Raw genomic sequence first — 22,386 nt, 5'->3', positions numbered from 1 at the left:
TGGACTGCCTGCATTTGAGACTCAAGGGTAGCTGTACGTCTGTCTAGGGGGGCCACTGTGTCTTCCAAAGTGGATGTACGCGCTTCCACTTCATCCACCCTCTCCCGGACCCGCTGGAGGTCATGATGAATGATGGATAGGTCAGATTGTAGTTGGCCTATCTTGTCTGCCAGCCTTGTTTCGGTGGCCGTAACTGCATCAAGAACCCTTTGAAAGGGGTCGTCGGGGGTTTCATCAGCAGGGGGCGAGGAGGTAGGTGGGGACGCAAGTTGCGTATCCTCAGATTGTTTAGGTTGAGGAGGTTGCCTGGAGAATTTTTCCAGCCTGGCGGCTGCTGAGTTTTGGTTACCTTTCACCATTGCGCTACCAGTAGTGAACACCAGAGGGCGAGCTGGTATTAATTAGATAGTTGTCAAAGCAGTCACTGTCCCACTGTTAAGGTGGCCTCCAGCAATTGAGGGGTTTCTGTTGCTGTTGTAAGGGGTTGCAGGGCAGCGTTCCCGGTTTTCCCTCTGTGTGGGGTTTGTGCTCAGGGTATGGTCTCGCTCTGCTGCTGCAGTTCTGGGTGCAGGGGGATCAGTTATATTTCCCAGTTGCCCTGGATGTTGTTCACTGTGCTGCAGTGGCTGTTTCAAAGGAGACTGGGCTTAGGGGAGATCACTGGGCAGTAAGGAGACAGCCCTCTCCCTGGCCACCCCAGGTGCTGTAAGGGGGTCTGTAGAGACGGGTATGTGAGGGGTCCAGCAAGTGGGGCCCAACAGATCACTTCAGGGGAGATGCTGGCTCTCTCCCCGCCTGCCGCGGGTGTTATGCGGGGCACTGCTGTGTGTGCGCAGGAGACCAGGCACGGGAGGGGGCAGCAGTAAGAAATAAAATGGCGGCCGCTTCTACCTCACGGCAGACAGCGTGTGCTCCCTGCGCCGTGTATAATCAATATCAGGGTCAGGGCTGGTTCCGGGGGCGCTGGTACCTGGTTCTCCGGCCTCCGGCCGTTGCGGGAGTCTCCGGTGTGCTGGCGAGCAGGGCGGCTCCTGCGCACGGTCCTGCTGCCAGTCACAAGATGGCGGCGCCGTCAGGACCCGGCACACGCGCCCAGGGAGGAGAGATCTGCAGCGCTCGGTCCTCAGGAGCACCGGAGTAGGTGCCTCCGTTCGGGGGGATGCTCCGCTGCAGGAATTTATTGTTGTACCCCGGGCAGGGTCCCTTCAGGATGTGTCTGCAGGATCGTGGAGGGAGAGCTCAGGCAAGATGCTTCTCACTCCATGCCGGTCTTGGCCACGCCCCCCCTATATACTGCTTTCATACTAAGGTGATAACCCAAGGTATTGCTGGGGCAACCAAGGTCCTGATCAGTGATTACCTAGGTCCAAATTGCCTGGGCCTAGACCCTGGTCGCTGCAAGGGTTATTCCCACAATGGACCCAGGTAGCCTGCAGTGTGAATGGTGCAACACAGGTAATTAAACTCATTATCTTTCAACGCTGCATATATGTAGGCTATCTCAAGGTAGTGTCTAGAGACACATAGTGCACACACACAGGTTCTGTGTTCAAGGAGTCAGCCAGGGATTTAGTATACTATAGAAGCTAAGACCTAGGATCAACCAGTGCTCAATAACCCTGGAAACCGCAGGGTCAGATCCCTGGCTTTAGTCTGAAAGTAATATTCCCAACATGATGAAAGAAAGTAATGCATAGGGACAATTCTATTAAAAGCCAAGCCTGCTGTATACAGTGGAAATGGTGGCACATTGCACACCTGACATTGCTTTGGGTTATAGGATACAATAATTAGATTGTTTTGGTGGTGTTATAGAGTATGGCCAGCTTTTGAGAGGATTCATTAACTTTTCCAAGTCACATTCTTGAGATTGTGGCAAGTTCATTTACCTTAGTGTTTGTCAGCAATATACAGTGAAAATAATTCCAAATAAGACATTTACCAGTCATAGATTTCTTACTGGTCCGTGGCGCACTGGCACACAGGTGCAGTACAGGAGTTTGGGTTCTTTAAATCTCCATCTAAACACGGAAGCACCTATTCCTCCATATGCCCATGGACTCCAGGTTTTTAAGTGTTTTTTTTTTTTAAGCTGGTTTTATTTTTACCATCATCAGTACCTGGTACGTGCTAGATCAGTGATGGGGAAACATGGCACTCTAGCTGTTGTTGAACTACACATCCCAGCATGCCCTGCAACAATCTTGCTATTTGGCCATGCTAAAACTGGCATGCTGGAATGTGTAGTTCAACAACAGCTGTAGTGCCAAGGTTCCCCATCACTTCTGCTAAATCCTGATGTGGGATCACTTCCAGGGGCTACTTGGTCACTCCAATATGTAGTTACTGGGATCCCTGTGCCTCCACACCATCATGTAATGTATCATGACATTTCAATTTGGATGTAAGATGCTATCTGCTACATCAGCTCAGCAACCAAAAACCTAGCCCAATTCCTTCCAATCATATATGCTTGTCCTGGCAATGCTGTTTTTCCAATCCAGTGACAGAGCAAGCCTTTGCCACTAGATATCATCCTTTCTTTACAGAGACTTACGGTGTGTGTGTGTGTGTGTGTGTGTGTGTGTGTGTGTGTGTGTGTGTGTGTGTGTGTGTGTGTGTGTAGGCAGCAGTGATGTCAGCCCGATGGTACTGCGGAAACTGATCGCAGGGACATAGCTATCATAAGCTCTGCCTCTGCATTCGATAACTGATACATCTGTGCGATGTATGCAATTATCACATTGATAGTTGGGCCGATGTTATCACAGCACATCTGCATCCTTAGATGGTGATAAATCAGCCTCTAGATCTAAAGCCCGTCCCTTCTGTCATTAAAAAAAAAAAAAAAAAAAAAAAGAGACCATCATTCTGGATAACTGTACAATTAATTGACGATCTGGAATAAAAACATGACATTCACAACACAAACCATTGCCATTTTAGTCAATTAAGAGTCTTTAATAAAAACATGGAGATTCTACTGGCATTTTAAATAAGTCACATCCATAGTTAAAAGTCAACAGTCAATGAAGGGAATAACAAAAATAACTCAGGTTTACTATATTTGAAACTATATACAAGTCTTAATTTAAGGTTTTTAGAAAGGCACTTCTACAACTATATTTCTGTATTTTAAGATTTATCTACAACATAGAATAATAACAGTGCACATCAGGTTTCCTTTACTTTCCAAGATCTGATGTAAACTTCATAACATTGTAGGTCCGGCCATATACATAGACCTCAAAACTCTGTTGCAGAAAGCTGCTCAAATTCTATAGAACAAGAATTACATTCATAATTCACTTGCCCAATATCTATTTGTAATTGGAAATTTCTAGTAGATAAGTTTTCCTTTTAAACAAAAAATAAAATAAAAATCTAATTTTATACTAATATCTATCCATAAAGTCTGGCACTACAGCGTTGAGCAAAATTACTTGCTGGGGTGCCCTCCAAGTATCAGGCGTGACACTAATGCAGCAAAAACCAGGTGTCGTTCCTCAGGCTGGCAACCGAAATGTAACATTGTAATGGAATAAACAACTCTCTTAACTTTACTGCCAGCCCGAGAAGTGCCATCTGATCAATCTATATATTCACAACAGAGCATTTAAGCAATAAATCAAGAAAACAGAAAAAAAAACCAAAGTGAGTTATTTGATCCCCTAGTTCCTAAATTAGCATTCTATAATTAATCATGTCCAATAAATATAACCATAAGAAATTCAACACAAAATAGTGAATAAAGGGTGGCGCAGTCCAACGTGGCATATTCAAGAAGACCATAGATTAAATTTAGAAGATATATATTCCTCACTAAGGAATTGTAATGTATTCCTTTTTCTTCAGATTAATTTAGTTAAAATGGGAATTATACACTGTATGTTCATTTGCAATGATAAGTGGCCATAAATACAGCTTATTGCTGGTGTACTGCAACCACAGTCACTGGGCTTCTGAAAAAATCAAGTACAGTAAACAGCTATTTAAGGAAGCTCTTTGTATGAGGTCATCCTACTTTGTACTGGTTTTGGGGTCCATACATGTTACAGTGGCCAAGATTTACTCTGGATAACAGCAAAATATGGTTTTGGCCATTATGAATATTCTGTGACACTGAGGGCATGTACTGATATTTTCTATTTAATAATAAAACAATAAAAAAGTAAAAAGATACTGTAAGGACTGCAAATGTAAGTGATACTGTACTGAATGCAATAAAACTCATTCATAAATTGTATTGTACAAAAGGTTAAAGCCAGTATGTAAGATGGTAATATAGCAGGAGATTCTACTGTACATGGCAACTCTTCTGTATATCAAACAACTACATCTTATGCAGGGTACACACCACGACGACCCGCTCACGATGCACATCGTGAGCGGGTCGTCAGTGTCTCGTCCGACCCGCTCACGGTGACGTGGGGGGGCACGACCCGCTCACAATGTGCACCGTGAGCGGGTCCGATCCAATGGCGACCCGCACCCGGCAGTATGGTCGTTATTCAGATCCTACCTGCAGCAGGTAGGATCTGAATAACGACCAACCCGCGGGACCGCGCATCGGATCGGTATCGGTCCACATCAGGACAGAAAAGGGCCCAATCACCACACAATCTACATCCAATTGGTCGGAATTGGATCTAGATTGAGGGGGATCGGGCCCTAGTCGTCCTGGTGTGTACCCAGCATAAGGTAAAAGAACTGAATGCTTTATGTCATATAGGACCACCACATAAGTCAGCGATGGGGAACCTTCGGCCCTCCAGCTGTTGAACTACACATTCCAGCATACCCTGCAACAGTTTTAGCATGGTGAAATGGCAAAACTGTAGCAGGGCATGCTGGGATGTGTAGTTCCACAACAGCTGGAGGGCCAAAGGTTCCCCATCCCTGACATATGTTATGTAACCGCCTTTCCCAGGAAATACTGTGCATAAATCAGTTTTTTTCTTTTTCCGGAATATGTGCAAAACCCTGCCCTTGGAAAACCAATTATAAATAAGTCAGTGTATAGCTAAAGATACAAATTGCAGCACTTTGTTCTAGTAATGAAAATCATACCTGTACCTAAGCAATCTGCTACTAATTCAGCACTCAATAGTCCTCATTGGCAAGTGTTTCTGTGGATAACCAAATTTTGGCACCATTTAAAAACTTGCTTAAAGGTGTGCCCAATATACTTCTGCGGCACAGATTCCCTACTGGTGAGAAAGGGAACGAGGAGGAAAGAAAGTCCAAACTTCCATAGGTGCTTTGTAAGTCATCAGCTCGGAAAAACATTCTGCTTTGTTCGCCATCAGGGGATGTGGCCTGTGACAGAGGGTAACATCTATACTGGCGCAGGCTTGTTTGTAACATTTCGATCTCATCTGCTATCAGAGAGATTTTGTGGAAGGCCGTGATGAAACCACCATGGTTTATTTGTGCTTCCGGTATCCAGCGAAGGTAACAGAGCTTCCACAGCTTTATATGCGGCCCATGCAGACTGGGCAAGATCACTCCATGCAAGTCTGGCGGCTTAGAAAACCAGTCTTTGAGATATTGCTCTAGTCCATTGTTCTGGATGACTGGAGCCTGGTGAACAAACTCCGGCTTTAGTTTCAGTATCAGGGAATTCCTGCGTGGCATGAACTGTGGTTGTGCAATAATGCCATTTTTCAATGCAGGTGGCATCCCACGTAACGTAGAACTGTAGTTTTTCTGTGTAAAAAACAAACAAGTTGCTAGTCAATGCGGTCTTATAACTAGATAAATATACAGGACAATGATTATTACTTGTCATCCTTTATGCAGCACCTAATAGATACAATTTAGTATCAGCTGCAATGCCTGGCACCACAAACTTAGGACCTCAGACGAGGAAATAAGCAGAAGCTTCCCACAGGCTTCCATAGATTAATGAACAATACTCCAGCCCTGACTTGTATATAAATGTTCCCTGTATGCCCAGAACTTTGCTTACTAAACAACATCCTTCTTTACTATGGGTAAGATGATCTAAACCTTGAAAGTGATCAAATGGAGAGTGATAAAGTACCAGTCAACCAGCTCTCACCTTTCAAACACAGACTGCACCGTGGCAGTTAGGAGCTGATGGTTGGTATTTTATCAGTCTACTTTATCACTTTTCAAGCTGGCACTATACATTAGCTGTGCAAGCAGAAAAAGAAGAACTGCCCATTACTGTATGAAAGAAACCTCTGACTTAAAATTATACAGTATATACCGGTAGTATTTATTCTAGCACACACTGGTCTGTATTTCAGCGATGGAAAACAGACCAGTCTGTGCTTTAAGCACCACAACCGGGAGCTACACCCCAGACAAGAAAGAGGAACTGCACAGGTTTTCAAATAAGCAGGGTGCTAGCTTGAACACTAAGTATACACTAATATAATTGTGTATTGGAACACAGCAGTTCTTAGAATGGACAATGACTAAAGCCCCGTACACACGGGGGAGATATATTGCTAGCAATATATGGCTGAGCAATAGATTGCCCAGTGTCTCCTTTTCATCAGCGACCAGAGATGGTTGCTGATGAATGGGAACCTCTACCGGGGGAGCCGCAGAGGTAATCAGCTGGTCGCAGGAGCACCAGCGATTAGAATGGGACTGAAAACGGAGCGCGCACTCCCATCACTGGCAATATGGTCGCCTTCCCCTCGCTGCGCTGCCCAGGGGGGAGGCGGTAGGAATCCCGTTTCAGATCCGTTTTGACACCAAAAAAAAACGGGTCTGAAACGGGTAGGACCCTGCTTTTTTACCGTTTCCAAAAACCGTTTTTTTGGAAATGGTAAAATCACTTTGCACCTTTCAGACTGCACAGATTACGGTTTCAAAGCGGTTAAAAATCAGCAAAATACCGTTTTTTTTGTGCGGTCTGAAAGGGGCATAAATTGCAATGCAACAGAACAGCTTCACAAGACGGCATGAAATAATTTATAATGTGACACTTTTTTTTCATGCCAAGTTGAGTTCTTCAAATAGAGACTTATTCACACATCAAATGACACTGTATAATCTTTGTTGCAATTAAAACACATAATAATGTGTGTGTGTGTGTGTGTGTGTGTGTGTGTGTGTGTGTATGTATATATATATATATATATATATATATATATATATATATATATATATATATATATATATATATATATATATATATATATATATATATATATATATATATGTTAGAGCATCAACTTTATATACACCATTTTAAAATTAGGATATTTGTCATAACAGAAAGTGAAGTGATATTCTAAGGAAATGTTACTCACCACTTTGTTCTCTTTCCTGTGTACTTGATATTAAGTAAAAAGAAGAAAATCTATATATACACAGAGCTAATCTCTTCCTCTTACAAGTCCAATAAACCACAGCATAAATGCAAGATAAGGGGATTCTGAGCGCCCATGTGCAACATTAGAAGCCGCACCCTGATCCTAATTCAGGTTTGTACGCACTTCCCTAAGCAGCTGCAAATTTTTAGGCTATGGAATTGTTTAACATTGCATAAGTGACGCAGCCACCCCATCACGTGGATTGCTAGGGTAGCCTTATGACTAAACAGACTGTACATGGCAGTAGTGATGCATAAGCCATGTTTTTGTACATGCATGACTGCAGCAGACAACAGATACATCTCCCGTAAATGCCCATGACATCTGGGTTTTTGCTGCCACTCTGGGTTAACGGGGTTAAGACACTTAAACAGTCACCTGTATCCTCACTGCGAGCAGAATCGCAAAGATACTTTGGCATATTCACACTGCTTGTTGCACATACGCAGTCTGACAATCATCGCTCAGTTGCGTGAACATCGGCACTATGTAAAAACATGATTTAGGCCCTCTCTCGGTAAACTCATGCACACTTTACAGCAGACTTCACTGCCCCTGGTAGAGTACAAGTACTGTATATACAGCAAGTCTCGAAATTATATTCCTCGACATTACACAAGTGCTTTACTCATCTGCTAATTTGAAAGTAAGAAAGATACCTCATTATTTGTAACTGTACATGTGTGTATTTTGGTGACTGAATTATGACAGTTATGCTGCGTTCTCATTGCCGCCCCTGCAAAATCCCAGGTTTTTGTTCTCATGTTTTTGGCGGGGCATAGAGCATCTCAGCTCTACAGACCCCAGTCATACTGCACCTTAGACCCGGGAAATTCCAGAGTCTGCCCCGTTCACACTGCTTCCCCTGGTATGCCTGCCATCAAGTGTGTGGCATCTAAGAGCTGCTTTGATTGGCTGTTTAAAAAGTATCTTTGAGCAATGCAATAAACTTGCTTTTTTGCATTTTGTGAGAAAAAACAAGTCTAGTCTGTTCAAACTGCCATACACCCGTGTATTACCCAGGAAAAACCCGTGTGTAATTCCTGGGGATTTCACAAAGACTCTTTCACACTGAGACAGGCCACGGGAAATTACTGCTTGCCCTGGCAAAAACCCGGGTTTTTGCGGCAGTGAGAACGGGGTATTATTGTAGTGCCGAAATCCTCAGCTTATAAGAGCACTTTGTCAAGCAGTAAACAGTGACACAAGTGGAAGCCTAGTGCTTTTATAGACTACGTAATGAATGCCAGGAGGTTGTATTAGAGGAATTCCTAGGGGTTACAAGGGACAAGCCAAGCAGGTTTGTAACTATTGCATAAGAGCAACCATTGCCTTGGTTTTCCTGAGAAATGTCAGGGAGCAGTCATTTTATATTCACTATACCTTTGTTCTTTTAAAATATTTTGTGGAACCATTCTGAACACTGGGCACACACTTCCCGATATACAAGGGGTTAATGAATAGTGCTCTGTCCTTTGCGGAGAACTGCAGCGACCAGTTCCACACAGCAGGAAATCTCAGACCTTTTTCATCTCCCAGCTGAATATTTTTACCGATTGCAAACTCCTGCAAAGAGAAACGTGACAGAAAATCAGATATTACATACAGAATTAAATAATTATTCAGCAAAGAAAGCGGAAAGGAAGATTTAGGTTTGTGTCAGAATTTAACCTAAAATTATTGAATATCAGAAGTAAAATCCAAGGCCAAGAGAGCAACTGAGTAGGCGAGCTTAGCAAGCCCCTGATGAGCTGGTGATGCTTTGCTTACTGCCACTGACGTCTGTGACAACATACTGTACTGCCTACAAAAAGACTTGCATGACAGAAGGCAGGAGATTTTTATTCATCCCTGCCCCCTTGCTTCTGCTGAACTGGTCACTTATCAGACAGACTGCATGTTGACAACGGAGCAGCAGCGAGCTGAGCAGTGCATTATGGGGTGGAAACACAGGGTGTATAGCGAACGGTGTAAGATTTTGTTCTACTGTACCGCAAGTAGGCTATGAGAAGAAAGCCTGGCAGCACAACATTTAACGTTGTATAGTAGCCACCTATTCATACACTTAGTGGCAACAGCAGTATAAATAGAATTACTAGATATCCAGCTATGCATAGCCCAGAAATGTTTACTCTTCAGATATATACTCTTATTTCTAAGCACCTTCATTAACCCGAGAGACAACACTTTATTAATAGACTAGCTAAGAGGTTATTTTACAAACCTGCTCGAGTGGAGATGTTGGCTACTTGCAACCAAACAGATCCTAGCTATAATTTTATAAAAATGTACTAGATCAGTGTTTCTCAAACTATGTGTTCTGATACCTTTACAGTGGGGTGGCAATATAAAAAAAATATATATAAAAAAGGCGCCATCCTACAGAATGAGGTCTGGCCAATCAGCAGAGCTGTGCTTTCCCGCTTTCCCACTGGATGTTGCACTTCTCAAAACACAGTCTAATCCACTACTTGATTTCCTGCAGCATAAGCATAATACCATCTGACATGAAGAAAAGTTGGGAGCAGTAGGACGGGAAAAGGTTAAACTACAATGGTTTTATGGGGCAGGGGTTGTTTGCTACATAGAAGACCTCTGAGAGTCTGTGTTTTATATAAAAAAGGGATCATTTCTATTTTTTTATAATGTTGTGTCATGTGTGGGGTTGTCACTCTCCTCACCGGGTCACAGCAGAAAGCACTGTGAATGAAAGGCTGTTTGAGGATGGGCTGCATTGGCCAGTGTTCCGCTTCTGGTAGTAGCAAGACCAGGGTTTGTAGCATCAGTCACAGATTTCCTGGCCTCAGCACCGTGAGCAGCTCGGCCATCAGATGACCAATGTTCACGCAGTGATCCGATGCCGCAGCAGACTACATAAATATGTAGGATGCATTTATTCACTCAAAATGCCTCCTGCTGCTGCTGCTTTCACACATTTTCACACAACAGTCCCAAAGAGGCAGCTACTGTGTAATCAGTGTTCATCTCAGGCCCTAAGATGCATATCCGGTACAGAATGCTGTTGCATGCCTATCGACGCAGTTTGGTATGACTTGAGAATCGGTTAGCGTGGACACATCTGTGTAACATGCACAGCAATCCCACTATAAAGCCTGCTTCAGCTCCCACATCGTGCTGTTATAGGTACCTCAAAACTGAACACACAATTTCTGCGTAAAATATCAATAAATGCACAGACCCTCAATATTAACATGAAGGAACCTGCTAAGTCATACTTACAGTGCTCTGCTGCACACGCTGATGGGGAGAGTTGAACAGAAACGTTCCAAACAGCGAGATGCAAGTGCTGTCGTGTAACACAGTTAAGTAGGTCTCCGTGAACTGGAAAGCTGCTGGGTATTGCTCCAACAGCTGCCAAACACAGTCCAGGAATAGTACAAACAGGGGACACTTGGGAAGAAAAACAGATGTTCAGAATACAGCAAACAGACCTACTTTGTGTCTCACAATGTACTCAGCTGTTCCCTAACAATTACACATATACGTAGCTTTATGTATACCGAAACATGAGTGCTGACTGCCTAATTCATAAGTAAACAGTAACTAGGCCAAGGAAGGCTTTTGTGCAGCCTGTGTGAGAGCAGTACCACTATGTAACCTCCAGGGGTAACAGGAAAACAATCTGTCTGCACTAAAGTTGCATCATTCAACTGTATACATATACCCTATATATATGCCCTTTGGCTATAGTATAGAAAAATATTTTAATTACTTTATCTTTGCATGGTATGAAGGAGAAATGTCTCAATTAATATGCACATGGACAGACCGCACATATTTTAAAACCAATGTATGAAACAACTGAATCTGGAACCAGGACTGTTCTGTCCTTCCCACTTTTCTCACCATGGGCCAGATGCACTAAGCTTAAAAAGTGATAGAATGGAGAGTGATAAACAGAGAGCCAATCAGCTCCTATCTGTCATATCACAGACTGTTTGAAAAATGTCAGACAGGAGCTGATTGGCTGGTTGTTTATCACTCTGCATTTTATCACTTTTGAAGCTTAGTGCATCTGGCCCCATATCATTACTATTTGAGAGTGACAGCGCAAAGTGGGAAGCACCAGTGAGGGTTCAGACGGCTCATGGTATTTCGCTAGTGTAGAAATAATCTTTGTATAATGTACAGTACTGTAACAAGACCCTGAAAAGCAACCATGCACTATACCTCCTTATCAGACTTCTTCAAATGGTTGCATCGGTCCAGAAACGGATAGCCAGCCATGACCCACTCCTTCTGTATAAGGCTCTGGAACCCAACAATGGTCCGGAAATAAGGATCCAACATCAGCTGAATAAGAGAGGCCACAAGGCAGCTGAGATCCCGGCCTTCCTCTTCTACGAGCAGAAAAACAATGTTCACTACATGCTAATAATACCAAAAAGGGGTTGTCAAATGGGTTCGGTAAGATTTACCTACAATCAAAATCCCAATGGTCAAAATACCGACAACCACTGACCGACGGTCAAAATACCGACATGGTCAAAATAACTACATCTAAAATATAGACAGGTCAAAAATTAGACACATGTTTTTCATATTTTTGGGGGTCTGCATGTTGACGTAGGTCGACATGAACCCCGTGCTTCGGGCACACTATTATATTTCCCCTCCATGTCCACTGGGATGGTAAAGTATGTACAAGTCTGTTTCAATGAAAAAAAATAATTTCATATTTGGTCAATAATTGTTTTTTGACCGTCTGGATTTTGATTGTAGGTAAATTGACCGCATCCCTGTCAAATATATTCTTACTTTTTCATTTTTTTTCCCACAGTCCCTGTGCATTCAATTATTTCCCTTATGCACATTACTGGATACTTTCTAAAACATAATAAAAGACTTTCAAAGCCAAGCTTTAAACCTACGGTACTTGTTTCCTAGCATGGCACCCGCGATTTTGATTGTATTGATCGCGGCCGCAAAAATCGCGTCGATCCCATCGCATGCCAACCAAATCGCATGCGATGAACGCGATTTTTGCATTGGTATCAATGTAAAATAATCCCTGAGACCCAATTTTACATTGATTTCAATCTAAAAAGCCCCAAAACCCCCCATTTTCATTGCAAACCCCCCTCATGGGTGAAATGGCCCTCCATTGTTAACGCCACCCCACTATTGACGCCAACCCGTAGCATGGCGAGTGCAGCGAGCCCGCGAGGGGCGGCGGTACGCGTCCTCCGACCTTTTCATACCCCCACTATCCACGTCGGCATGGAGTTGATTTTATAAAGTGCCCGAGCCCGAAGCGTGGCGACGCGCATAACTTCACAGGTTTACGCGTCCCCTCGCGGGGCTCGCCACACTTTATAAAATCAACTCGACGTGGATAGTGGGGGTATGAAAAGGTCGGAGGACGCGTACCGCTGCGCTCGCCACGCTTCGGGTTGGTGTCAATAGTGGGGTGCCGTTAAGAATGGGGGGACATTAAGCATACTTAATACCCATGCGGGGGCATATACAATGAGAAACTGGCCATATTGGCCCATTTCCCATTGTTCCCTATGTAAAATCACGTTGATCAACGCGATCAACGCGATTTTCTCTTTACCGGCAATTAAAGCTGGTAATTGACAGAAAATCACGTCCATCGCGTTGATCGCATGCCTTAAGTACCTTAACCTAAGGCATGCGATCAACCCCGACGGGCGCCGTGCTAGGAAACAAGTACCAAACCTACTATTGCCCATGATGTGGGCATCATAAAATATCCAGATAAAAATGAATAAAACCCATCATGCACTGTAGGATTAGGACTTCCATATGACCTATTTATCCAAAGCAGTCCCTGCACTTCTGATACACCTAGGGGTGTTCTCTATTGCAGATGGGATGTTGCCCATAGCAACCAATCAGATTCTACTTATTTATGTAGCACCTTCTAGAAGATAATTGATCGAAGATGAATGGTTGCTACGGGCAACATCCCATCTTCAATAGATATCCCATCTTAGTAAAATTTACCCCCTAAATTCTACAACAGTGATGGCTAACCTTGACACTCCAGCTGTTGTTGAACTACACATCCCAGCATTCCCTGCATCAGTTTTAGCATGGCTAGATAGTAAAACTGTAGCAGGACATGCTGGGATGTGTAGTTCAACAACAGCTGGAGTGCCAAGGTTAGCCATCACTGTTCTACAACATTAATGAAACCATCATAACATTGGTGGCGTAGCCTTTATGTACTCGGCAAACCAGGGTTTTCACTTCTCTCAGCAGAGAACTGAGCAGTCAGCAATTCAGTGCTGAAGGACGGGGCAGGGGGATTAAACAGCAGCTCCTGAAAGAGGCCACGTATACATGTGCAGCCTTTGTGGATATACTTTCTGTCAGATAAGCTTGCAGATAGGACTGTATTCAGTAACTACATATTCTCAGCATTATATAAAGAGCTGCTATCAATATAAAACTTTCAGTGCCACAAATACACTCTTACAAAAGGAGAGAAAGTTCTGTCACTGATCATATGCAGCTACTGTACAGACAGATGCATTCCTCAGTGATGGGAGATCAGACATAACCAGTAAGATAATGACATCCAGCTCCCTTTCAGACTTAGCAGCTGGACAAGCCTCTCAGATCAGTGGACTTGGCAAAAAAGAGAATGAGTCACAAAGACCATTGGAATGCTAGAGGGAAATCCCTCAGTATTCAGCACAGAGAGACGAATTCCCTCCATAACAATACCCGGGTCCAGCGAGACACTTCTGTCTACCCATTAGAAAGTTTAGCAGTGCAGAATCTATTTCTAATAATCGCTTTGCAGATTTGGATAAAGTAAATAAATACAGTCTATTAAAATCCCACAAGTGAAGAAAAAAAACACTTTAATAATATATTTTTTATGAAGAGACCTTTGCATCACTGATGACATCACTTACAAAAGCTGGAAGTGTCACACCATGACAAGTCTATGCTATTATTATGGGCAACCAATCAGAAGTTACTTATTTATTTAGCACCTTCTAGAAGATAATAGATAATGGGCCAGATTCTCTAAGCTTCAAAAGTGATAAAATGGAGAGTGATAAACAGCCAGCCAATCAGCTCCTACCTGCCATGTCACAGACTGTGTTTGAAAAATGTCAGACAGGAGCTGATTGGCTGGCTGTTTATCACTCTCCAATTTATCACTTCTGAAGCTTAGAGAATCTGGCCCATTATCTGGTTGGTTTCCCATAGCAACATTCCATGTGAAATAGAACCCCCATCTTCGTAAATTCCCCCCCAAATCTTATTTCACCATTTGTTAATAAGTATAAAAGCATATAAGTGTAAGAAATGTTAAGATCAACCAGTGAGGCCCACCTCCCATCTCTATACTGCACAATAGATAACATATTTCATATTAAGCAAGTCGGTTGTATGACAAAAGGTGAGCATGAGACCACATTCCTCCTGCTTTGGTTTGACAGATACCTCACAGCACCTTTGGCCTCACAGTCTGTGTCATCCTGCTTATCTCTACAGCCTCCCTCACAGGACAATGACCCTGCCCCATCCTCAGTAACACAATCGGTGATGTTTTCAGGTCCTTGTTTCTGATGATCTGACTGACTGTCAGAAACTAGGACAACCCAGATAAGCTGGAGAAATAATACAATAAAACATGCCCAAACCTGATTCCAGGTATACAGAACAAATAGTTGGCCAGCCGATGTCAGACCTAAATACTAGTTTGCTGGCTCACAAGAGCAACCCAAAAATACAATAATAATAATAAAAATTAATAATGGACTGTTGTATTGTCAGTCTCTACTGGAGTGCAGAAACATTATGTGCCATAGAATTATAAAACTTATAAGTCTTGGTAAAGTACAGTGCCATGGCGTCTACACACAGGGTGATTTTAGGGCATTTTCTCAGCGATCTGACTAGATAGCTTAGGAAATGCCCCTACATTGCTCTGTGTGTAGGGGCTGTAGCGACAGAAATGCACAGCCTCACTATCGCCCAGAAATGAATATCCAGCATGCTCAGCAAAATTTCCCCGTGTGTAGGCTGCTTTATGCAGCAACACAGATGTGATATCAACTGAGTCTGCCACCTTTGATGTTAGCAGACAGTGACTACAGTGCAAGATTCGGGTGTGGTACAGGGGTCCGACAGTCGGGATCCCGACAGTCATTAGCCCGATGTCGGGATCCCTACTGGCTGGACCCAGAAAGCATGGTGAGTGCAACTAAGCCCCTTGCGGGCTCGCCACGTTGCGGGCACGGTGGGTCACTACGCAAGCCACCTATTCTATTCTCCCTCTATGGGGGTCGTGGACCCCCACGAGGGAAAATAGCCGACGGCTGTCAGGAACCCGGCTGTCTGTGTTTTGACAGTCGGGATCCCGCTGTCGGGTAAATGCCAGTCGGGATCCGACTGTCGGGACCCTGTCCGGCACCCGCTAGTTCTTTGGGTCTGTGAACTGTAGAGGAAGCAATGTTGGTTTTTGTCAACACTGCAAATGGCCATAGTTCTCTTATCCATTATATAGATAAACATTTTCTAGCCGCCCCCACACATTGCCTCCATCTAGAAGCCACCTCTTGCACAGAGAGGCCCAAGTGTTCATTGCCTCTAGTCAAATATTTGTGATATTTATTTGTAATATAATTTTTTTTATACATTATAATGTACTGTATATTGTAGCAGAAGAACTAAGAGATACAGTAAATAAAACATAAAATTATAAAAAATCACCTTGTACGATGACTGAAAGATGCCTGGAATCAATGACATACACCAGCTCAGCTGCTTGCTTTAGAAATGTTCTGCAGGGCGGAAGCAAAGAGAGTCAGATGAATAGATAACAAGATCAAGCATAATCTTTATATCAAGCTTTGAAAGTTTGCTACAGTATCTAAACCGGCTCAGCTGTTACATCAGAATAAAAAGAAAAATGTGAACTTTGCAACAATTGAATAGCTGCCATCAGGCGCACAACACCACTGCGGGTGACAGACAAGCACATCACTCCCCTAGTGCCTACATAGTCTGAACATTCAATAACTGGTTAAACACTTTGATAAATATATGAAGCAATAACAGTTTAGATAAAAATAGGCAAAAGCTTTGTACATTGTGTGTCAGGAGCCGAAATGGCTCCTCATCATCACAAATCATGTGTTAAGAATTTCCTACATTACTTTGTACTGTAAAATCATTGTTTTCATTTATTTATGTACTTTATTAGGCCCTCCAAAACCCTTGTGGTACCATATAAATAAATAATATCATAACAGGATGTAACCAATGATACTGACCAGTCACTGGCATTACTGAAACCTACAGCATGTCATACTCCATCCGTAAAGTATTAGTACTGCTTACACTGTCTATACACAGCAGTGGCAACTATTCATGGGCTGCACCAATACTGAAATAATTTTGTGGGCTGCACGCAGGGCCGGTGCAAGGCACCGGAGCGCACCAGGCGAGTCGGGATGGGGGCGCCCCGGTGCTACCTGTTGCACCGTCTGGGGAGCGGGCAGGTGGGGTCCATGCTGGCGTCTGACAGGAGCCTGCAGTGGTGTCCTTGCCGCGCGGGTACCTGCGGCGCTGTGTATAAAGCTGGCGGCCCTGCAGTGAATAAAAAATAACTAGCGCTATGCGGCGGCGCGGGAAGCGCTTCTGTTTTGAAACCACTGGCCGCACGCTGATTGGCTGAATCTCAGCCAATCAGCGTGCGGCCAGTGTTTTCAAACCCGGCAGCGCTTCCCGCACCGCCGCATAGCGCTAGTTATTTCTTATTCACTGCAGGGACCCCCCACCACCGCCAGCTTTATACACAGAGCCGCAGGTACCCGCGCGGCAAGAACACCACTGCGCGGCAAGAACACCACTGCAGGCTCCTGTCAGAAGCCGGCATGGACCCCCCTGCCCGCTCACCAGATGGCGCAACAGGTACCCCCTTTGCACGGGGTGCGAGGGGCGAACTGCCACCCTCCAGTGGCCTAGACCTGCCTAGTGGTGGCGCCGGCCCTGGCTGCACGTAATCATTTGTGAGGGACCAAGGGCCAGATGTATCAAGCTTCAAAAAGTGAAAAAGTGGGGAATGCTAAAGAGCCAGCCAATCACCTTCAACCTGTCATTTTTCAAACCCAGCCTGTGACATGGCAGGTAGGAGCTGATTGGCAGGTTGTTTATCACTCTTCGTTTTATCACTTTTGAAGATGGATACATCTGAACCCAATAAACTATCCTTTCAGAAGGGTGACGTGACTTCAATGAGGGCCAGTTGTATCAAGCTTCAAAAAGTGATAAAGTAGAAAGTGATAAAAAACCAGCCAATCAGCTTCAGTTATTTTTTAAACCCAGCCTGTAACATGACAGTTAGGAGCCGATTGGCTGGTTGTTTATCACTCTCCACTTTATCACTTTTTGAAGATTGATACAACTGGTTCACTCACAAAAGCAATTCTCTAATGGACAAAACCATGTGCACTGCAGGTGGGGTAGATGTTACTTGTGCGTAGAGAGTTACATTTGGGTGGGGTGTGTACTTCAAACTGATATCTATATTGCAGTGTTAAAAAAAAAAAAAAAAAAACGCCAGTATTTACCCTGCACAGAAACAAAATAACTCACCCAAACCTAACTCTTTCTGCACATTTTACATCTGCCCCCCTGCAGTGCACATGGTTTTGTCCAGTAAAAAGAGAATTTACTTGTGCGCGTGAATCAGAATCAAGCCCAAAGTCTGTCTACATTGAACCATCAGAAAGCAAAAGGTGTCACTATCACAGCCGTGCTACAAAAAGGTCTATTTCAGAATATCGGATATGGGAGACTCAACAATGAATAATAATCTAATTGAAGCCCTGTATACCGAATATACTCCAGCCACCGAGTGTTCTCCAGGGATGACAACCATCGCTCCTCTGTTTCATCAAATGGCTCTAAAGGGAGAAATAAATAAACAAATAAATAAAAGCAGACAAAGAGAGGGGTATATTCAATTAGTGTTGGATCCATTCCAATATTCATTTGTCGAAATGGATCCGAAACCACTTATTCAATTAGCGGACAAATCAGATTTGGCCACTGCTGCTCACCCAGTTAGCGCCGGGACCGGGTGGGCAATGGAGGAGGTGGCTGCTGCACCTGGCGCTGTCCTCCCTGCCTCAATCCAACTTTTTTTTTAAGTCGGATTGCGATTGTCGGAAATGGGGCCAAAAACTTTTGGATTTGGCCACGTTTCCAACAAAAGCAGGTTGATTGGCGGCTATTCCGCCAATACAATCCAGACCTGATCGTTTCTCTGCTGTGATCAGATAGCTGCCCTGCCAGAGTGAAATACGGCCCTGTGCAAAGCTGCAAATGGCTAGCGACAATATTGCAGACTGGCGATTAGCGGCATATTCATCCGCTACGCATTCACCACTGAACCGTCTTTTCCTGTGTGTGCAGGCTGTGTGTAACCCAGGTGTACGGTCGTAAGGACAATACTATTAAGGTCAACATACATTGGGTCGACAGGCCTTAGGCTGACACCTGAAAAAAGGTCAACATGCCTAAGGTTGACAGGGTTAAAAGGTTGATGCAAGCATTAGGTAGACAGTCAAAAGGTCGACATGGGGTTTTCACATGTTGTTTTTTTTGGAGCCGACATGTGCTTACAAGCGGTATTTCATGCCATACCTTCCACTATGGCATGGAGGGAGAATAGAATAATGAGCCGATCATAATGAGGCATCGTGCCCAAAGCATGGGGACGCGGTGCACTTTCAGTGCCCATGTCGCCTGCGTCGACATTCGGGCCAAAAACCGCGCAAAGCCCATGTCAACCTTTTGACTGTCGACCATCCCAATGTAAACATAATGCTTATGTCGACCTTTTGACCCTGTCAACCTTAGGCATGTCAACCTAAGGCCAATCGACCTTCACTGGTCAACACAATGTATGTCGACCGTAATAGTGTCAACGACCCATACCCCTTACTCCTACAGTGTGATAGAAACAGGCCGATCTGGGCCGGAGCTGATGTCACGTCTTCCCTGAAAATGCCTGGGCACGTCTGAGTTTTTCCTCACAGAAAACAGCCGTTAATCAACCACAAAAGCTGGCCTTCTGTCAATCGCCCTGCAAATGACCAGCGAAGAAAAAGTCGTATGCATGTGCAGTTATTTGAGTAACTCCTGACCTGCACATGTGCAACCCAGCGAACAGTGCTGAATAACCCCCCAAGTTGCCATATACAGATATGCCCTCATATGTTTTTGCTGCAGTCACGCTAAACCACCCCTCTTTGCCTGCCATGCTGCATAAGAAAAAAAATACTCAAGCACTGGGTGCCTTACTTGCCGAAAAAGTGTCTTAGGGCCTTATTCTAGCTCACTCTTAAGGCCCCCTTACATTTGTCCGACTTGTCATAACGACAAGTCGGACCCGATTGTCCCAGCAGCTCCCCGGGAGGGATCACATGCGATGGCACTTCATGTGCCAAGTTTTGCATGTGATAAATCGCATGCGATTTATCACATGCCACTCCCGGGGAGCTGCAGGGACAATGGGAGCGGGGGACAGCAGCAGGAATATGCCCGCAAACAGAGAGTGGGCAGGGGGGGGGTCGGGGTGCAGGGAGCCGGGCAGGAAGCCGCTGGGCAGGGAGCAGGGGGGGCGGCGGCGCAGAGTACCAGGGAGCCGGGCAGGAGAACACGATGCAGCAGCAGCACTTCCAAAAAAAAAGAAAAACCCCATACAAACGAATAGGAAGCCATTGATTGGCTGAGACCTCTCTCAGCCAATGAGCGATTGGCTGAGAGAGGTCTCAGCCAATCGCTGATTGGCTGAGAGAGGTCTCAGCCAATGAATGGCTTCCTATGCGTTTGTATGGCCCTTTTTTTTTTTAAGTGCTGCTGCTGCAGCGTCTTCTCCTGCCCGGCTCCCTGGTACTCTGCGCCGCCGCCCCCCCTGCTCCCGCTGATGCTGCCCGGCTCCCTGCGCCTGACTCTGGTAGGTCCCCTGTTGTGGGGGAGCACGGCTCCGGGCAGCACATAAGATTTAGCAAATCTTATGTGCAGCCCGTCCAACCTCCCATCTCCGATCCGATGCGCACGGGGCCGCGCATCGGGTCGGAGGGGATGTCACCATATGCGATTTGGGACGATTTCACGGCCCGATTCATCCGAATCGGGCAAAATCGTGCCCAAATCGCATAATGTAAGGGGGCCTTTAGAGGCAAATTCCTTCTCAGATGGACAAAACCATGTGCACTGCAGGGGGGCAGATGTAACAGGTGCAGGTAGAATTAGATTTGGGTTAGTTATTTTGTTTCTGTGCAGGGAAAATACTGACTGCTTTATTTTTACACTGCAATATAGATCTCACTTTGAAGAAAAACCCCACCCAAATCGAATTGTCTCTGCACAAGTTACATCTGCCCCACCTGCAGTGCACAGGAATTTGCCTCTAAGAGTGAACTAGAATAAGGCCCTTAGTCACATCACAATGCAACTGGGATGCAAAGTTCACTCTAATATTAGAACAGGCAGCAGAAACCTGCGCTGTTTCCTTTCTGTAAATATAACCCGTTTTTATACCTGACCATTCCTCAGAAACGCCTTTGTAATAGAGTGCACCTAATGAGTATTTTCCATATTTTGGGGGAGCTGGCCACATGCAGTCCTATCTACACCTGCCAGTCCCTTTGGTTTTATTAGCGGATGGTGATGTGGATTCTAATATGCTGACACAGGCTGTGAAATATGAATGTCTGCCAGAAAGATGGATAATATGATAAATTCTAAGGAAAAATCATCTGAATCAGAATCTTATATCATTATATGCAGTCTACTAATTGTAAATCTAGCAATGGTTTAATATGGGATAGGTGTTCTACCTGCAAAATATTGTTTGCATCCGCAAAGTTTAACCTTCCCTGTTATGACACATTATTATGCATACACAGTATGCGTGTGTATGTGCAGGATAACAGATGGATGGATATTTTCCAGTGTAGCCAGGGCCGGTGTAAGGTTTCTCGGCACCCTAGGCAAATTATCAACCTTCTGCCCCATTAGGGACATATCTCCCAGAGACAATGGAGATGCCATCCTCTGGACTAACATCACTGGAGGGGCATTGGCAAGTACAGCAGCACCTGTGTGGTTCACAGCGGAATCCAAGTGGGGCCGCTGCTCTTCCACTGGAGCTTTGCCGCGCACCCACACAGTTAACTGGCTCTATCCCAGGATTCAGACTTGGTGGAGCCCCCCAGATCCTGGCACCCTAGGCAGCTGCCTAAAGGTGCCTGGTGGTAGAGCCGGCCCTGAGTGTAGCCATTTATAATACCTACTAGAAATGGAGTTGGTAAAAACACCAGTAGCTGACTGTATCATTAATTTTCCTACATGAACTTCTATACTGTACTGCAAACATATAATTTTCTCCTGCATGACTATTACAGATTGTTGCCATAATATAAATATAATCACCCCTATTATGTCATTATAGTTGACATTACAATACAGTTGCATCATCTTCTACACGGTCAATGATTACGTTTAGGGCTGCACATACATCTGGCCTCCAGACATGAATATCTGTAGTCATAAAGTCTATGTTATATGGGTATGTATATTATATATGAAGTTATTTTGTAACATGCTATTCTAGCTGTCAGATGCAGTCACGGATCTAACCTTTCTTAGTACACTGGTTTACAATAGTAAAAAGATACTAAATATGTGGAGAACCAGGAGTGGAAAAAGCAAAACAAGCATTGAGAAGAGGAAATGCGATCTCTGCATGGACAAGTGTAAGGCTGCTAATTTTACTGTGGCTTCTCACACCTACTTCTTATACTTATACTGTGTCATTCCCTATCTGCCCCCCAGCTTGCAGGAGTCATTAGCTCCATCTAGCACGTCAATGTAGCCTACGCTAATGATATACGGATTGCTGTATTTATGCATTTAAAGCTTGGCTACTGTACAATGGCAGCCGGTCAGTTGTACTGAATACAATAACTCTCTGTGGTATGTAACAGGATCATGTTGCCCTGAAGCC

General features: G+C 44.4%; 1 protein-coding gene across 1 annotated transcript in view; it reads right to left on the bottom strand.

Annotated features, from left to right (window-relative positions):
* Positions 1 to 4,644: 4,644 nt before the first annotated feature.
* The window catches only part of MTMR10 (myotubularin related protein 10), a 77,871-nt gene continuing 60,129 nt past the window's right edge, over positions 4,645 to 22,386 (bottom strand). Inside the window, exons 11-16 of the mRNA XM_083183765.1 lie at positions 18,205 to 18,274; positions 16,077 to 16,147; positions 11,547 to 11,716; positions 10,596 to 10,766; positions 8,739 to 8,921; positions 4,645 to 5,709 (exon numbers count right to left, since the gene is read on the bottom strand). Coding sequence (XP_083039891.1) covers positions 5,104 to 5,709; positions 8,739 to 8,921; positions 10,596 to 10,766; positions 11,547 to 11,716; positions 16,077 to 16,147; positions 18,205 to 18,274 — 1,271 coding nt within the window. The 3' untranslated portion in view covers positions 4,645 to 5,103. The remainder of the gene's footprint in view (positions 5,710 to 8,738; positions 8,922 to 10,595; positions 10,767 to 11,546; positions 11,717 to 16,076; positions 16,148 to 18,204; positions 18,275 to 22,386) is intronic.

The sequence above is a fragment of the Crinia signifera genome, chromosome 4, assembly GCF_055691185.1.
Source record: "Crinia signifera chromosome 4, ASM5569118v1, whole genome shotgun sequence".
Classification (NCBI taxonomy): Eukaryota; Metazoa; Chordata; class Amphibia; order Anura; family Myobatrachidae; genus Crinia; species Crinia signifera.
Note: the sequence above shows the minus strand (reverse complement) of the source record. Positions and strands in the feature narration are given on the sequence as shown.